Raw genomic sequence first — 18,010 nt, 5'->3', positions numbered from 1 at the left:
TTAAGGAACCCCAAAATAAACTACCTCCACGTAGCGATGCACTAGTAATTACCATTGCATCTTATCAGCCAAATATTTAGCACGATTATTTCACTTCGGTCTTTCTTCGACTGTAGTTACATAAGCGTAGTATACTTTACTTTCTCTTAAATTATTTGTAAAATATTTAACAAAATTCTTGAATGATTCTTTTGCTAAAGCTATATTTTACGTACTGAAAACTCATAATTACTTAATACTCGGTATAATGTGGCTATAATTAGACGAAGAGGTTAGTGAACGATATTAATCGTAGCAAAAGAAAGACACCTCGGCGCCGGATAGTCTACGGTTAATTAGATCAAATTAAGATCCAAGATAAAGACCAACTCGAGTTTATAAATAATAATATAGCTCAGCTATTAAGAGTTTAGCAGATTATGCATCTTTTGCAGATACTGTGTCTTATTTTTTACCAAATAGACAAACAAAAACACTGAAAAATTAAGATACAGAGTGTGACTTCTTTTTCAAAACAAAACTTTTTTTACTAGTTGGTTACAAAAGCAAATAAATATTATTTATTTATTTCTTTGCATACCACGTGCTTACTATGTCGCGTTAATTTACCCAATATTAGACCAAATTAACATGGTGTTGATCACCCAAACAATTACTTAGTAAATCTATCGACGCATGCTGTAAATAATACGGCAAGTTCTGGCAAAAGTTCTACACAGGTCCTGATGACAAAACGTCGTCACCTCACAGGCGGAATGGAGAGAGATTGTTTTCACTTATTTTTGTAATCCCACGTTTCGTCGGGAAGCTCTATAAATAAGGGTGCCAAACCAACGCAAAATCCAGTGTAACAGCACTCGCACTCAGGTTCAGTTCTTGTTACAACTGCCACCCCTACACAACCAAAATGGTGAGGAACAGTGTTAAGTGATTAAGTTTAAGTGAAGTGAAGTGAAATTGTTGACGGAAAATGGATGTAAAATTTGAGGACTACACAATAGCTCTTCATGAGGATTTTTTCATCTGAAGGATTTTAATGCTTGTTTCTTTCAATTTTATTTCTCCAGTAATTTATTTTGAAAAGATTGAAATGTGCCAGTCTTTTTGTGCTGTAAAAATGTGTCTTACAGTTTAATAATTAATTTACTATAATAACTTTAAAATGAAACACTTTAATTAAGTTTTTTATTTGTGGCTAAGATGATAATTCACGTCTCTCTAGGATATTTGGGATACCATACCTAGAAAAATAATTCAAAAGGCAATTACTGACCATCATCCCATGTTCATAGGACACAGATGACGATCAGAAGATGGCGATGCTCCGCAAAGCCTTCCAGATGTTCGACACCACCAAGTCGGGCTACATCGACGTATTGAAGATCTCCACGATCCTCAACACCATGGGACAGCTGTTCGATGACTCAGAACTCCAGGCCCTAATCGATGAAAATGACCCAGAAAGTAAGACAACATTCTCTTATTATAGGCTTTATTGATATAAATAGTAATAGAAAATATTAAACTAACCTTAACAATTATAAAGTGCTTTAATCAAAAGAAACTAAAAAAAGAGAGTTCATTGAAATTCATACGAATTTTTCCTAAATAAATTTTGCGTCATTGATTTGTACTGACTGATTCCTTTTTCATCTATTTTTAATTATTACAATCATTTACGCGTAATGCATGCTTTTTGGCGTGTCAAATATAGAAATCCGAGATTCCAAAATGCAAACGCAAAGCATTCACTTCAAAGAACGGCATTCATAAAATAATTTAAAAAAAATGACGTTTCTCTAATTCATCAGGCTAAATATGCCGCTCGTATAAAACTGCAGGAATGTGGATCCTCAATCATATTCAGACATGAAACGGCTAGGCAACATCAATAACGGCTAACTGGTTCCATTACGGTGCCGATGCAAATCACAGTGTTGCATCTTCATTGAACGTTTTGAAGCCTGTCAATCTAGAAACTCTTGAAGTGGCTGTATGATGTATGTCAAGTGCTATATTTTAAAGATGATGGGAAGATGCGTCTTGTTTATAATGTGACCTTTCCGTTGAATGTTTAAACACTCGTAAAACAAGAAAAGCTCGTACCCGCAGCTCAGTGTATATCGATCATCGCGACACATAAAACTGAAGAGAATTGGCGATAAAAGTGTGAAATACACGTGCCACGTCAAAACACTTCTGGATATTCTGAAATATTTTCTCGCGACACACTAAGCGCTTATGAAGTTATTTCCGTACCGTGTCTCCCCTCGGTGTTTGAGTCGCGTCAGTTGCCTTGATTTAGCTATTTGTGAAGAAACCGTTGAAAGAAGGAACGATCGCATAAGGGAATGCCAAGGTTTACAGCGATTATACAGTTTCAACGCGCGAGGTTGTGATGTGCTTTTATTCGAGTAAAGGCTATTCATGAAACGTTTCATGAAAATGTTGATAGATATTACTGACACGTGCTTTTGCACTGGCATTGGCAGTTTATTTACCAGTTGATTGGAATTGGATTTTGTTTTACTTAATATTCCAGATGTTTAATACTATGACTTTTTCCTTAATTCTAGATTCCGGCAAAATCAACTTTGACGGATTCTGCAACATCGCCTCCCACTTCTTGGAAGAAGAGGACGCTGAGGCAATGCAACAGGAACTGAAAGAAGCTTTCAGGTTGGTAATGAATTAATAACACATCAATTACCAACAAAAACAAGACATTGAATAGGTCTAACTGAATTGACAAATAAAAGTGAACCAGTCCCAAGATGTGGTATAAGAATAGAGGTTTAAATAAAATGAGACCATAATCATTGACGAATACAAAAAGTATAATACATTTTAATAATATTGGTATTGTTTTGAACTTTCATGATTATCTTATTGTGTCATGGCAAAACTGTGCTGAAAGTAAAACCTTCTCAATTAATATAAATAATTAATATTAATACAATATTTAGTGTAGATACCAAAATATTTAATATTGTTATTAAAATGAAAGTAACCCCACATTACGAATGAGATGAGATTATTATTCTAAAATGTGACAGATGTATTTCCAACATTCTTTCAACATCATGTCTCTCTCCAATTCCAGGTTATACGACCGTGAAGGTAACGGCTACATCACCACTTCCACCCTCAAAGAGATCCTGGCCGCGCTGGACGACAAGCTCAGCAACGCCGACCTCGACGGCATCATCGCTGAGATTGACACTGACGGCTCCGGCACCGTCGACTTCGATGGTAATTTGATTTTATACTTTGACCATAAAAATAAAGAAGACTTTCCACTTGACATTGGCACAAAAAACAGAGGTTTCATCCCTTGCACGGATCGTGATCGCTTGCGGGACTAACGCCCGTATTCACAAACGATGCTTGCATAAGTGAAGCAGCAAATCGAACGCACAGAGTTGAATAGAAGAGCTCTGTGATTGGTTCGTGTGTCACCCTGTGCGTCCACGCGCACTGTGAGACCTCATAGTAATGTTTGTGAATACGGGCTTAAGCTTTCGTTTCCACAACTTCCTGTGTAGCCAGGATCTACAGTTTGGCCTCCAATCAAACCCAACGAATGATAGAGCGAGTTAGATTTTTAAAAATGCGTCTTCTTAGTTCATACCTAATCTAGTTCAACTAAATTCAATTATTTTTCTTCAATAACAATTTGTATATTGCTTTATTACCGAACGCATTTGAAACTGAAAGTGTTTCGATTAGTTTGATCAATCAATTGAAATAAATTGCATTAAGCGTGTTTTTCAAGAAAAATAATTTATCTAAAACAATTAATGAACATGGTTTCAATTTTGTATGCATATTTTCCATATTGTGACCACATTTTTTCTTTCCTTTCAGAATTCATGGAGATGATGACTGGAGACTAAACACATTGTCGATACTACTTTAGTATTATGATAGAGATTATTTAATTTTTGTATTGTATACCTTTTGAAGGAGTTTTATGACTTCAGTATTAGTACAAACAATTGAATGCGGTATTAGCATGGTTGTAAAATGAAATTTTATTACTATTGTTATCTATCTTATAGATAGGGACTTGTTAAAATAATCTCGTTATAAGCCTGAGGAGGCCAGGGTCTTTTTGAGTTCGTTTCAATGAATTATTAGCCAAATAATTCACACTTAACGGATTCTTTTGTACGCAATTTTATGCTAATATTTATAACGCATTGCACTTAAAAAAACCATAAAAGTACTTATTAATTTACTATACTCTACATTAAATGCAATATTTTATAACATAGCTTTTTATTTCTATGACTTAATAGGAGCGTACCTTTTGTATTATAACATGGGATTCTCTTGTTTTACACTATGCTTGATTTTGTGGGAGACACTTCATTCAACATCATAATCTCTTATTTTGTGGAACACCATAATTTCACGGAGAGTAAAAACATACACAGTTCGAAAACTAAACAAAACTTCTATAGATATCTACTATCAGATAGATAGCAGGCATAAACATACCTCTTTTTGTGAAATACCTGCACCAGGTGTTAACACTTGCCACTGTCCAAATCAAGACATTTTCGAAGCTAATGACCGCACTATTGTATAAATATACATGGGTCCCTCACACGTGCATGCCAGAGGAAAATTTTAAGGAAAAGACAATCAAGAACAAATCTGAAGCAATTTTTTTCAATTGCGAAGTCTATTCTCGTATCTGCATGATTAGTTTACGCTTCGAGACGGATACGACAATCTAGACCCCAGTGCACCGCAACCGCATAGTTACGTAAGTTTGTTAAGGAATCATGTACACTAGCTAGCCAACAAACGTGGTTACATAATAGTTACTATAAAACACTCAAAATTGAAGTCGGTGTCCCCTCGAAAAATTATGCGCAATGCCAACAATTAAGGGTATCCGCGGAACACCAGAGTGACTTGACATATCATGCTCTTTGAGAACATCTCACGATAATTGCGGGCCTGTTGGTGCAATGTTGACCAACCTATTTTCATATTTTGCTGCAACTGTTGAGTACAAACTCACTGTGTCTAATAAAGGTTTTTGTGTTTAATCAAATGTACATTTTTTCTTTGATTGTAGCACATATACAATGTCAGAGTCAGCACGAACAAAGACTAATACTCTGAATTTGGAGAACTTACCTGAAAACTTATCTTCAAATTCATTACAAAATATGCCTACAAACCACAGCTTTCTAAAGCTAAAGTCATCAGTTACTAGGCAGTTAATGTGGATGACAGAGACACTAACAAGACCGGATTAAGCGAATCATCTATTTTGTTCATGCAGAGAATGTTTATTGTCTCTTAGCTGTACTAAGTACGAGTATTCGTAGCGCCGCTCATCCCAACCAAAATTAGTACCGCGCGCAATTGGAAAATTGACCAATTGCATTTTGTTTCCTGAGATTATATGGTACTATTATGCTCAAAATTCCTAATCGTTTGTTACTGGTTGAATATTCTTGAAGGAATTAATTTCTATGTTTACTGTAGCCTCTACAGTAGCATTGAAAAGCTCAGCAGTTACTGTCATCTATGTTTCGTTACCTTTATTTGTATTTAATATAATTTCGATATCATTTTCTAGAAAGGTAGCTTCTTCTATAAACATTAGTTTTTATTTTATATAATTCAATATGCAAATTTTTCATTATTAGTGTACTTTTGTATGCGAATATCCAAAGTTATCCCCATTCTAAACGATTGGACCAGGATCTCAATTGGATAAGGAGAAACAGAGCTACGTTTCATCCAGATATAAGCCACGTTTGCTAATCATTGTTGTTAGTTGACCAGCTCGGTCAGTGTGTTGTTGCAAAACAGAATGTGGATTTGTTTATTGTACTTGGGGACTGTTTTGGCGGTCCCCACGGACGAATTTCGAGCGATTGTTCATGAAGGAGGTACGTTTGTATTTTTATGTCAATGAAGGTGTAGTTTGGCTTGAGTGTGGTGTAACATTTTGCAATAATATAGATTATCTACATCAGGCGCTTATGGCGTTAAAATATCTAAGTAAAAAAACGAAAAGTATAAATTATCTGCTATAGTTTTATTAAATTCATTCGGTTCATAAGAAAACATTCTTGCTACTTGTACAATTATTAAAACTAGTGTAGTCTGGAGAATAATTTGAAATTGTACATACCAACATTTTTATAATATTCACAGCATAAATATTTATTATTCCAGACCTTTCTCCAGATTTATTGCTCAAACAAATCATTCCTTCAGGATATTCGCCGCAAATCATAAATGAAAACACAGACTCCCATATACCAAACATAGATAATAAGGTAAAATTTTGAGCTTTTTTATTTAAATTACTCTTTACTGTCGTAATTGTTGAAAATTATCATAACGATTTTATTGAATTTCAGGACAACGAACACTTTATAACATTCAACGATTACGTAGAAAAAGGTGTGACTGAAAAAGGACTCACATTCAACATCTACGATGATGACATGAGAAATGCTGCAATCGCTTTGTTTCGTCTTCTTCGTGATACTAGAATATACAATAGAGTGGACTATGAAAAAATAAAGAAATGGGCCAATGCAAATATAAACAGCGATATGTATGACTACGCAAAACGCCTGACATCGTTGTATAGCATCAGTCGTGGATCGGAAGAAACTTTACTGCCTCCTTTCATATTCAAACCAAACTACTTCGTCAACGGTGAAACTATCATGAAAGCGATGTTTATCAAAAATAATAATGGCCAATTTAGTGACAGTAACTTGAAAAACCAAGTATTCAGAATTGATAAGAGGATTATTATCAACAGCAATTATTCTGGATGGAACATTCCACTGAACGGCTGTGACGAAAAAATTAGCTATTTCAAAGATGATGCCACTCTAAATAGCTATTATTACGGAGTTCACCTTCGTCACCCATATTGGATGCCAAATGAAGAGCTAGATGAGATAAATCCGAAGCACCCTGAGCATTTTTACTACATTCATCAACAACTATTGGCGAGATACCGCTTGGAAAAAGAACACCTTGGAACTGCATTCGTAAAGTCGTCAAAACAAACCTGTGAACCAGAATACAATCCATATTTATATTACGAAAATGGTCTAGCCTTTCCAACGAGGTCATCTATACTTGGTGATATGCAAGAAAACATTACCTATTTGAAATCCATTGATATTGCTATAAAAGAATGTATTTACAGAGGACTTGTATTTTTGGTACGTTACCTTTGATCTTATCATTATTTTCCTATGGGATTGTAATTTTTACATCAACACAACAACTTGAGAGTTCCTTTCTTTATTTAAATACCTTTTTATTTCTATTCAACTGATTTATTTGTTTCAGCAGAATGGGACGTTCATAAAAATGTCCAGTGACAATTACATAGGCTTAATGACAAAACTAATAAGAGCTAATTTGGATGGAGTCAAGTCAGCTAAAATTGTGCGATCCATATTTGGCTATGGAAACAACGGATACCCATTATACAGGTGAGTTATCAAATTCTACTTTAACCAATTTTTCACAGGTAAATTATAAATATGGTACATCTTTTTTATTTTTTACAGATACAACCCTACTCCATCATTACTTCACCACCCTCAAACAACGCTAAGAGATCCAGTTTATTGGTCCTTGATTGAAAGAGGACTTGATTATTTCTCAGAATTCACAAATAACTCAGAACCTCTTGATATTTCTAAGTACGAAACTAATGAGTTTGAAATTCTTCAATTTGAATCCTCCAAGTTGGTTACAATTTTTGACTATAATTTAATAAACTTAAACAAAGCTCTACAGGGAGACACATCTAACCATAATGGAATCTCTAACAATAACATTTATTCACGGCAGAGAAAATTAAACCATTTGCCTTTCAATTTTAATTTTACAGTAGTATCAACAGCTACTAAAGACGTAATTATAAGATTGTTCTTAGGACCTCATTGTAAATACAGCTGCTGGGATTCACATTCTAGATTTTTCGAACTTGATAGTTATCGTTACACTTTGACAGAAGGAATCAACAACATTATCTGGGACCCTGAGTCATCTGAGCGATATGTCTACTATAGTGCAAATGATTTTGAAAATGATAACGAGAATGGTTACAACATTTATAAATTCCCCAGAAACTTAGTGCTACCGAAAGGATCAGAGGTTGGTCTTAATTTGACTGTATTTGTAATGATAACTGAGGACGACAATTTGACTGAAAAAGATGCAACTATAACTCCTGTACTTTATCACCAATTCTCTAGTGAGATCGATAGTAAGCCATTAGGATTTCCTTTCCATAAACACGCTGAATCATACAGTGACTCTGCACCTAATTATAGATTTTTCAATGTTACTGTTTATCACATGAAGACTTTAGATGTTGACTTTAATGGCTACTTTTCGCCTCATTTATATTGATTTCAAATATATTTGTAAATTTTTATAATTTAGGAACATTTTAACATCTAGTTGAACTTAGATAATGAAAAATCTTTGCCTACAGGATTTGGCAGTCTTGTAAAGTAAATGTGACTGTAAGGAAACATAAACTGTTTTAGTGATCTCAACATTCTCAACAGTATTTCACTATGAAATGTTTTTTAGTTTGCAAGATTGCCAAGTTTCCACTTTCAGTTTAGTTTTCAAATTGGCTTAAGAAAAAATAAAATGATGTTAAGAAATAGGTACACTAAATACCTACCTATTGTGTGTTATTGTTTTTATTTAAATTTTAGTTGTTATTTGTTTTCATGCCCATTTGATTAAATATTAAGTTGTATGGATTACTGGATTTTACGAGTATTAAATGTCTACTGTAATACACTTCACCATTTGTGTTGACTGTTGACCAAAGGTATTATTTTCTAATGGCACCACCTACGTATGTTAACCTTGCTGCACTCTTTAAAAGTATAATGTGTTCATAAAACCAGTAGGGATTGCATCGATATGGACTTTGGAGATACAGTAAATTGTTAACCAATCCAATAGCTAAGTGCTGCAGTTAAGTGCTACAACTTGCTACCTAATTGAATATTTAGGTACTTGTGAATGAAATAATAATAGTTACCTATTTTTATTTATACCTACTACGACTATTAACTAACATATTAATAGATTTAGGGTCAGGTAAATTAAACTTGCAAATGAATATTTTTAAGTAACTTATTTAATAGTTTGTAGTTTTGGCATCACTTAATTATAAAATTATCGAGTTCAGTTTTTGTAAGCTACATGGTTGTACCACGGGTATTGTTCGTTGGCATGGTAGACCTCAACATCCTTGAAGTACATGTTAGGCTGCACGAAATACCAGGGTACGGGACGGTCGAATGGATAACCAAAAGGCTTGTCATCCAGCATGTAGTCCTTAATAGGCTCCCATTCCTTAGGAAGGGCCTCGCTCTTGTAAATAAAGACGAAGAACTGCAGAGGGAAACCAGACTTTGTACCCTTAGGCAGCATAAGCCTCTTGGGGAGATCGTCATACTTCTCCATCATGTCGTATGGCAGCTCACCCTTAGCCAAGTGGTTGTAGATTTGCTGAATCGAGCAAGAATCTTCCTTGAAGTGGAAGAAGTCGTCAGAGCTACGCTCAACAACGGTCTCGCCCTTTGTAAGCTTGTATTTGAACCAGTCTAATTCAACAAAGTTGTACCAGTTGTCTTTCAGGTTGATAGGGTAGCCCTTCTCATCGTATTTAGGTCCAACGAAGATCTTGAAAGTAGCTTCTTCTTCAACGTCAGACTTAACGGTGATCTTGAAGGTGAAGGGTTCGTGATTCAGACGTGGCTGAGCAACCAAGAATGATTTCTTAGGAGCGGTGAATTCAGCGTCGGAATAGTAGACGGCGTTGGATGCGTTGAATTTGAAGTAGTCGAAGAAGGTGGTCAGCTTGCTAACTTGGACATCCTTGACTTTAACGCCAACGTAATGAAGATTGTCCTGAGTGTAGGCGGGCACATACTGCTTGTACTTGTAAATGAAGCTGAAGATCTTGTTGTAGATTTGGTAGAAAGCTGGGTCACGCAGCGACGTCTGGTAGAAGTCCAGGGCCGAAGGCTTGAATACGGTACTGTAAAGTAAAAAAAAGTAAAATTAAATAAAGTTTCAGGTTCGATTCCTGGTCTATTTTGAATCTGGGTATGTTCACCTTCAAAAGACGATTCTCTAGTGCATGTCTATGCTAGAACATGTATATAGTCTATGCATGTCCTAGTCTTCACTGTCACTTTAATTTTTGTAGATGATGCTAACTTAGTGCCATAGAGCATTTTCTACCAGTTAACTATTGGAATAAGATATCTAATATCGCAACAGTAGTGTCAAACACCATAGTGGTTAGCATGGTTTTAGTATATAATGATTGTTAGTATAGTCGACAGGCATCAGACTACATTTTTAGCGCCTAGCAAAATAGCGTCTATTACAACTAAACAGATGCCTGAACTAAACTTCAAAATACATAATATTGAACTCACTTGTTGTATGACCATGACGATCCACCCAAGATGCGGCGAGCCGCCTGTTCGTATGAGCGGTAGTAGTTGCTGTGGGGGATCTTCTCGTAGAGGTCGGCGTTGGTCTGCCAGAAGTTTCCGACGAAGTTGATGGACTTGGAGTTACGGAAGTCGACTTGGTACTTGTACTGGAAATGTAAAAATAACTTCATAAATATCACTCAAGCTTGATGACTAAAAAAAAATTAAGTAATATCTTAGCTACTTACAGCTTCGAACTTGCCCTTTTCAAGGAAAGTCAAGAACATGCTTTCGTAGTTGCGGACGAATCTCAAGTCATCCAGGTTCTGCTCAGTCTGCATAATGTACTGGTCGCTCCTTTGGACGAATGGGTAGTAGTAGTAGCCCATATGAGGGTAGTATCCGTACTTGAAGGGCTGGTACCATGAGAATGTTGGGATTTTACCCATACCATTTGAAAGTCTCTCCAGGTAGTAACGGGCCAACAGCTGCTGGTAGAAGGAATAGTATATTTCACCGCGCCTTTCCTTTAAAGGTCCCATAGCGATGTTGTCGCTCTTCTGCCAGAAGGGGAAGACGGAGTGGAAGTAGTTGTAGTATGTGTTCCAGCCAATGTCCTCAGTAAAGTACGACAGTTTGAATTCGTCATTGCCGTATCCGTAAGTGTAGTCTGAGTAGTTAGCATAAACAACGTAGTTGTCACCTTCCACATACATGCCGTATTCGGGGTACTCCTCATAGGGTAATCCTTTGGCCTTCGTGTAGTACATTTTCTCGAATACATCGGTGTTGGCGAAGAACTGGGGCCAAACTTCGTAGAAAGGAGGCACAACTAATCCAGCAGCGTCAATTCGCTGAATGACAGCAATGTAGAAGGTGTAAGCGAACAAGCTCTTGTTCACGTGGAATCTAGCCCAAGCGGCTGTGTTGTAGAAGGTTTCGAAGTCCTTAGCGTAGAAGAAGAGATCATAGAGAGCCTTAGCTTCTTCCTTCATCTCCTCGTTGAAGATGGTGAAGCTAAATTGATTCTTGTAGTAACCATTGTTGTAGTAGTGGTAGAATGTTTCAACCGCTTGGTTTTCCTGTAATGTAATGAAATACAGCAGATTAGAAAAAATCTCGAAAATCGAGTTTTAATTCTATTTTGCGGTTATTTTTATTTATGGTTTGAATGTTTAATGTACTCGTAGGGACTAGGCTTAGTTTTTTTTTTTTGGCAAATTACAGACAGGCATGATATTACGGATAGTAGGTAATTTTATATTACTTACATAATTGGCAGCGTGGGCTTGAATGTCGTATTCCTTGCCAACTTTGTAGTATTCGGCGTGAGGGTTGACTTGCTTGATGGCTTCGAAGAGCTCCAAGATTTTGTACTGGCGTTCCACAGTCACCTTATCCACTGTAAAGGAAATGTTTGACGTTAGTTAATTTTCACTAAGTAGATAACATTTTAAGTGTATTGGTAGCAAACGGTTATTTAAAGAAAACCGAACTTATACATATGTACTATGAAACAACAATAGTACCACAAAGTGTTCAGGGTCCATAGGTTGTTTGGGTCTTATGTAAGTACTTGAAGTAAGACTTTACATAAGTCTTCACCGACTCAGAATGGAACTATTTCCAATTCCCGTTCCCATGGCATCAATTCCCATGTGTCTAGGACCTACATCTTGACAGGCAATAAAAGCCCAACCAGTGAAGGTCTAGCTCGTCCCAGGGGAAAGTAAAAGTGATCTTAAAGAATTAACAACACATCATCAAACTCATTAACGACTGAAGATCAAGACTCTATTGTCTTCAAGGACAGTTGAACCTTTTCAGGGAATGGGAAGAAATAACCCACTAATATTAATTGCTGTGATAGAGAGTGTACTTTAACTTACCAGGTTTTGTCTTCACGAATTTCTTAGGGACGGTGCCGGCCAGAGAAAGGGCCACAAGGGCCGCCAAAACTAAGACAGTCCTCATCGTGTTGACGACGAAAGACAACTGTACCTCAAACTCTAAGTCCGAAAGTTTTATACATTCGTGATAAGGGTGACCTCACTTTTTTAGATGATAATAGTTTCTGTTGAACAGCAAAAGTACTAAAGTATCTCTTATCGTTTTCATTTTAAACTGGCTAATTACTGCGGCGTCATCTGCCAATATTATTGTTAGTTTTTGCTAGATTGTTTCATAGAACTCCAGTTAAAACTATAGACACTGTATTCGGTAGGCTTCAATTATCCTACATGGGCCCGTACCTCTATAATTTAATGATTTATATCAATTTGTTCAATTAAATAAGGCACGTCTCAAAACTAAAAGAAAATAAAAGTTTGTTAGCACTTTACCCAAACAGAGAATATCTTAAAAATTCAATAACTGTTAAACTCATATCAACTCATTAAATAAAATATAAAAGGTATTTACCTATTCAAAAGTAGACAATCGCATACATACACACACACGCAGAAATAAAACCTCATCTATATGTACTTGTAATCTAAGGGTGTACTTACGATTCAGGTTTATTTATACAGTATGTTTGTTTTAACACACTTTATAGTAATAACACTATTAAGTAACATTTACTCACGCAATGTCGCAATTTGTGTCGTTTAAATTTTGTTCCGCCATTTATTTTAGATTAAGCCAACAGCTCATAACTTGTACTACAAGCAATACTTTTTTACCCGGGCGAAGTAGCTGCTGCTTGCTAAACATGTCGTCACTCTAATTTTCAAACTGCTTATGGCCATTTGTGCAAACTTTACAGGAGGAAGGAAATAAAAACTGTTTATTTTTCATATTTAATTTTAAGGTACCTACTAATTGAAATCTAATCAATCATTGTATTTCTATTAGTACCTACATCATTATATTTCAATTAGTACCTTAACTGTGAAAAATAAACAGCTTTTATTTTCTCCTGTGAAGTTTGGACAAATGGACTCCTAACATGGGAACATCAGGGTAGTGGCAATCCGGCCAGAGACGATCTGGCCTACTCTCCCATCCTCCATCTGCCTTATTTCTTTAATTATAGAGGGTTGTGAATACAAAATAACATGATGATGATGATAATGATCATAAGGGCATTTCTACTGTACGGTGTATTTTTTCTCAATTCGGTGCTAAAATTTATATTTAGTTTTTTAAGTAGTTTCAATACAAAAAAATAAATGTTACTCCATTCTGAATGTCAAAATAGCATTGTCACTAAATATTGTGAAGTGGTTTATGAGAAATGTTAAGCATCGAATTGAGAGAGCACCGAATTGAGAAAATGAATCACGGAATTGAGAAATGAATCTCCAAACATAAAAATCGTTCCGCAAACTAAGAATTGATGACATTATGAAGAAATACCTAATGTATTTCAATAATTAATATAATAAATACTTAAAACGTTTTGATATCTGATTGCTGGTCTATTAGTTAGATGGTTCATTTTAGGTTTATGTGTCTGAAATACCAATGGAATAAAACAAAAATCCTAATCAATATGTTTAATTTTTTAATAAGGAACTATAATAAATTCTTAATTGTTATATATTATTTTAATTTTATTTAAATAAAACAAATAAATACATAACACAGGGTCTCTTTGTTTATTTATTCTTAACCTTAACCTTAAAAATTAAACAAATATTGCAAAACCCAAGAGCTAGATTGACCTGACACTATACCGAAGATATTATATCAGACGTCAGTTTGTACACGATTAAAATGGCACTCAAATAGCTGAAATACAACAAGGCACCAGGTGTTACGGCATTATAGCTGAGCTTCGCCGGTACTAAAGGCTCTACAGAAGCAGTTCAATTCCGTCATTCTCGAAGAAAAAACGCCTTCGGCATGGCACAGAAGTGTGGTTATAGCATTATAGTCATCTCACTTATGAGGCGTGTTTACAAGCTATTTTTAGAGTCCTTACTAATCATCACGCTCGCAGACTCGACGACTTCCAGTCTTCCGAACAAGCTTGTTTCCGAAAAGGCTTTAGTATTATGGTACACACACAGGTACGCTACGGCAGATTATTCAGAAGACCAAGGAGTCGCGATATCGGGGATGATATCGGAGTCATGGCCTCCGTAGAGCCTTTCAACAAGTGGGTCTCAAAATGAACATGGACAAGACAAAAACCATGTCAAATGTCCGTGTTGCACCCACTCCTCTGAAGGTTGGAGACTACACTCGAAGTTGTTGACAATTGTGTATACCTGGGACAAGAGTCCAGATAGTTAGGTCCAACTTTGAGAAAGAGGTCTATCGCTGAATTCAACTCAGCTAAGCATCGATCGGGAAGCTTCGCTATTACGTCTGAAATACCGCAGCGTCTTAAGACAAAAGTCTTCTACCAGTGTGAGTTGCCAGTGATGGTGTATGGATGTGAAACTTGGTCGCTTACTATGAGCCTGATAAGAATCAGAAAAGTGAATATCGGCAAGAGAACCAAAGTGACCGGCATAGCCCGTAAAATTGGATAAATCAAGTAGCAGTGGGCGGGGCATATAGCTCGTACAGATATAATGTCTGTTGGGACTGAAAAGTTGTCGAGTGGAAACCACAGACCAGTGAGCAGGCCCCCACTAGGTAGACCGACGATCTGATGAAGGTCGAGGGAAGAACCTGGAAGAATTATTTTAATAAGATAGCAATAGCAGTGTATTTTTTTTAATGAAACCTCAAAAAGTTAGTTTTATTGTCTTCTGTCCAATGACTGGTACGGTCCAATGATTGGTAGTTCACCCTATTATTATGCTCTATTGATTTCATTATTATTTTAAGTTACACAAACAATTTATAGCACAATAAAAGTATCTATTTTCATTTAATATCAATTCGGTGTACGTGTTTTCTCAATTCGATGCCCCATATTCCGCGGAATTGAGATCCACGGAATTGAGGAAAAATCACATTTCATCAAATTACTCGAAAATATTATAAATTACAACGATTTCTACCAAACGTAATGGCAGATATCAGTTAAATACTTAATTAATTCAGCAGTAATCTCAATAAATACTTAATGAACATTATTAATGTCGCACACCGTTTTGAGAAATGACCAGTGACCAAAAATTCTGAGTGATTTCAAACCTCTGAAAAATGCTCCTCAAAGCGACTGATCCCTCTTTTATGCTGCTCGACCACTCGAGTGCAACTGCTAGTTTATGGGAATCAGGCGTGGGTGTTTGTATTGTGCGTTGTTAGTGATATAGGAGCACAAAAGTAAAAATCACGGAATTGAGGCACACACGTCGGACAAAATTTAAATGTGTTACTGTATTAAAACCCAAGGACTTTCAATTTGGAAATCAAAGCAGCTCTGTTGGAAACGAACATTAAAAAAGATTTATACAGCCAAAGCAAGCAAAATCAACTTGCTAGTAGTCTCTCTGCTATAGGACGAGTTTTGAATTGGGCCCTGGCATCAAATAGTACTGTTCCTCAAGATATAATAAAGGCATTGAGTGACGCCGGCAGACTCATATGCGACAGCCACTATAAAGAATCCCAATCCAGGCGTTATGCGGCACTGAGCACTCTTAATAAGGACATAAGAGATACTGTCAAAAATACAACTATTGACGAACATCTTTTTGGTTCCGCATTATCAGATCACATTAAGTCTTCGAAGGCAATAAGCAAGACGGGGTCGGAAATCAAACAAAAGATTCAACGTCCTACGTATAGGGCCCCGACAACAACAACACAGCCTCGGGGCGCTTTAAACTCGAGGGGGGCGCCGCCGCGCGTAGCAGCAGCGGTCGAGCCGCGGACGACCCCTGCACCGCGCCGACCGCCGAGGGATCGCCGCCTGGAAGCGCCGCGAGGCCGCCGCTCCACCAACCACGCGCGGCAGCAGACGAGGAGACGATAGGAGAAAGTCCTCAGGTATGCGTTGCTGGTCGATTGACTCACTTTTATGACAGATGGTGTGAGCTCACTAATGATCGTACAATTTTAAATTGGGTTCAAGGATACAAAATCCCCTTTATCGAGGAGCCTGTACAAATAAATGAACCTCAAAATAATGCGTGTAACACACAGTCTCAAATTGAGATTATTGATGAATGTATCCTGGAATTAATACAGTTTAAATTTATATCACCTTGTACATCTTGTGAAGGACAATTTGTCTCACCAATATTTACAGTGCCNACAGTGCCAAAGCCTAACGGAACACATAGATTCATATTAAACCTAAAAGAGCTCAATAAATTTGTTAAAACAGATCATTTTAAAATGGAAGATTATCGCACTGCACTTAGATTATTAAGCCAAGACTATTTTATGTCAACTATTGATATTAAAGACGCATACTTTTTGATTTCTATAAATGAGGGTGACCGAAAAAAGTTACGGTTTCGCTGGAGGTCACAATTATATGAATTTAACGTTCTTCCGTTCGGCCTTTGCACTGCCCCATTTGTTTTTACAAAACTACTAAAACCCGTTCTGGAAAACTTACGCACGTCAGGTTTTTTATCAGTAAATTATCTTGACGATTTTTTATGCCTAGGTAGTTCATATAACGAGTGCCTGTCAAATGTTAACACTACAAGATCCCTTTTAGAATCATTAGGGTTCATAATAAACACAAATAAAAGTGTAATGATACCAAGTCAACTTTGCAAGTTTTTAGGATTTATGTTTGACACTAGAAACATGATAATTACCCTACCAGAGGAAAAGAAACAACGAATAAAAAGTCGAGCTACAGAGCTTATGTGTAAAACCAAATGTACTATAAGATTTTTTGCTGAATTTATCGGACTTTTGACCGCCGCATGCCCAGCTGTCAGTTACGGTTAGATGTACACTAAACTGTTTGAAAGAGAGAAGTTTTTGGCCCTAAATTACTCTGAGAATTACAGTAAACAAATGAAATTAAGACAAAATTTAAAAAATGAATTTTTATGGTGGCGAGATAACATAATGACGTCATTTGCTAACATCCGTAAAAATAACGAGTATTCACTTGAAGTTTTTACTGATGCTTCAAATACCGGCTGGGGCGCTGCATGCAGTGGTAAAAGTGCCAACGGAAACTGGACAGAGACAGAACTTGTGCTTCATATTAACGAACTTGAATTAAAAGCCGCATTTTATGGACTAAAAATATTTACAACTGATTTACGGAATTGTAATATTTTACTACGAATAGACAACACCACTGCCATATCATACATAAATAAAATGGGTGGTGTCCAACATCCTCATTTGAATGATCTTGCACGAAAGATTTGGCAGTGGTGTGAGTCCCGAAATATTTTTGTGTTCGCATCCTACGTTAGATCTTGTGATAATATAAAAGCAGATCGCGAGTCTCGACGAATCAATATAGATACAGAGTGGGAAATCTCAGATAATGCCTTTTTGCGAATTAGCACATCATTAGGAAAACCCGAATTTGACCTTTTCGCTAGCGTTCAAAACTATAAATGTAGTAGATATGCTTCATGGAAACTCGATCCATATTCTGAAGTTGTAGATGCATTCACATTTGGCTGGCGAAATAT

The 18,010-nt window shown here is 36.4% G+C and overlaps 2 protein-coding genes and 1 pseudogene across 2 annotated transcripts; 2 read left to right on the top strand and 1 right to left on the bottom strand.

Moving 5' to 3' along the window:
- The first annotated feature begins 750 nt into the window (after positions 1-750).
- Positions 751-4,217, top strand: TpnC25D (Troponin C at 25D). Its single transcript, XM_028314148.1, has 5 exons — positions 751-910; positions 1,293-1,464; positions 2,577-2,679; positions 3,104-3,252; positions 3,868-4,217. Exons 1-5 carry the CDS (start codon positions 908-910, stop codon positions 3,894-3,896), a joined length of 456 nt encoding a protein of 151 aa, XP_028169949.1. The 5' UTR covers positions 751-907; the 3' UTR covers positions 3,897-4,217.
- A 1,586-nt stretch (positions 4,218-5,803) lies between these two features.
- Positions 5,804-8,706, top strand: LOC114359673 (basic juvenile hormone-suppressible protein 2). The gene is made up of 5 exons (XM_028314147.1): positions 5,804-5,918; positions 6,208-6,311; positions 6,396-7,220; positions 7,354-7,496; positions 7,575-8,706. Exons 1-5 carry the CDS (start codon positions 5,840-5,842, stop codon positions 8,422-8,424), a joined length of 2,001 nt encoding a protein of 666 aa, XP_028169948.1. The 5' UTR covers positions 5,804-5,839; the 3' UTR covers positions 8,425-8,706.
- A 449-nt stretch (positions 8,707-9,155) lies between these two features.
- On the bottom strand, positions 9,156-12,502 carry LOC114359672 (arylphorin subunit alpha-like; annotated as a pseudogene).
- Between the last annotated feature and the right edge of the window lie 5,508 nt (positions 12,503-18,010).

Source organism: Ostrinia furnacalis, unplaced genomic scaffold (genome assembly GCF_004193835.3).
Source record: "Ostrinia furnacalis isolate ACB-3 unplaced genomic scaffold, ASM419383v2 OfSCF4557, whole genome shotgun sequence".
In the NCBI taxonomy this organism is placed as follows: Eukaryota; Metazoa; Arthropoda; class Insecta; order Lepidoptera; family Crambidae; genus Ostrinia; species Ostrinia furnacalis.
The sequence above is the reverse complement of the archived record's forward strand: the minus strand, read 5'-3'. Positions and strand labels throughout refer to the sequence as shown.

What these genes read in the sequence shown, in the direction of transcription:
- TpnC25D (XM_028314148.1), top strand. An exon ending in CGATGAAAATGACCCAGAAA is followed by an intron (nt 1,465 to 2,576) that starts GTAAGACAACAT and finishes CCTTAATTCTAG; the next exon opens with ATTCCGGCAAAATCAACTTT. An exon ending in GAACTGAAAGAAGCTTTCAG is followed by an intron (nt 2,680 to 3,103) that starts GTTGGTAATGAA and finishes CTCCAATTCCAG; the next exon opens with GTTATACGACCGTGAAGGTA.
- LOC114359673 (XM_028314147.1), top strand. Translation starts at nt 5,840, where the DNA reads ATGTGGATTTGTTTATTGTACTTGGGGACTGTTTTGGCGGTCCCCACG. An exon ending in AGCGATTGTTCATGAAGGAG is followed by an intron (nt 5,919 to 6,207) that starts GTACGTTTGTAT and finishes TTATTATTCCAG; the next exon opens with ACCTTTCTCCAGATTTATTG. An exon ending in AACGGATACCCATTATACAG is followed by an intron (nt 7,497 to 7,574) that starts GTGAGTTATCAA and finishes TATTTTTTACAG; the next exon opens with ATACAACCCTACTCCATCAT.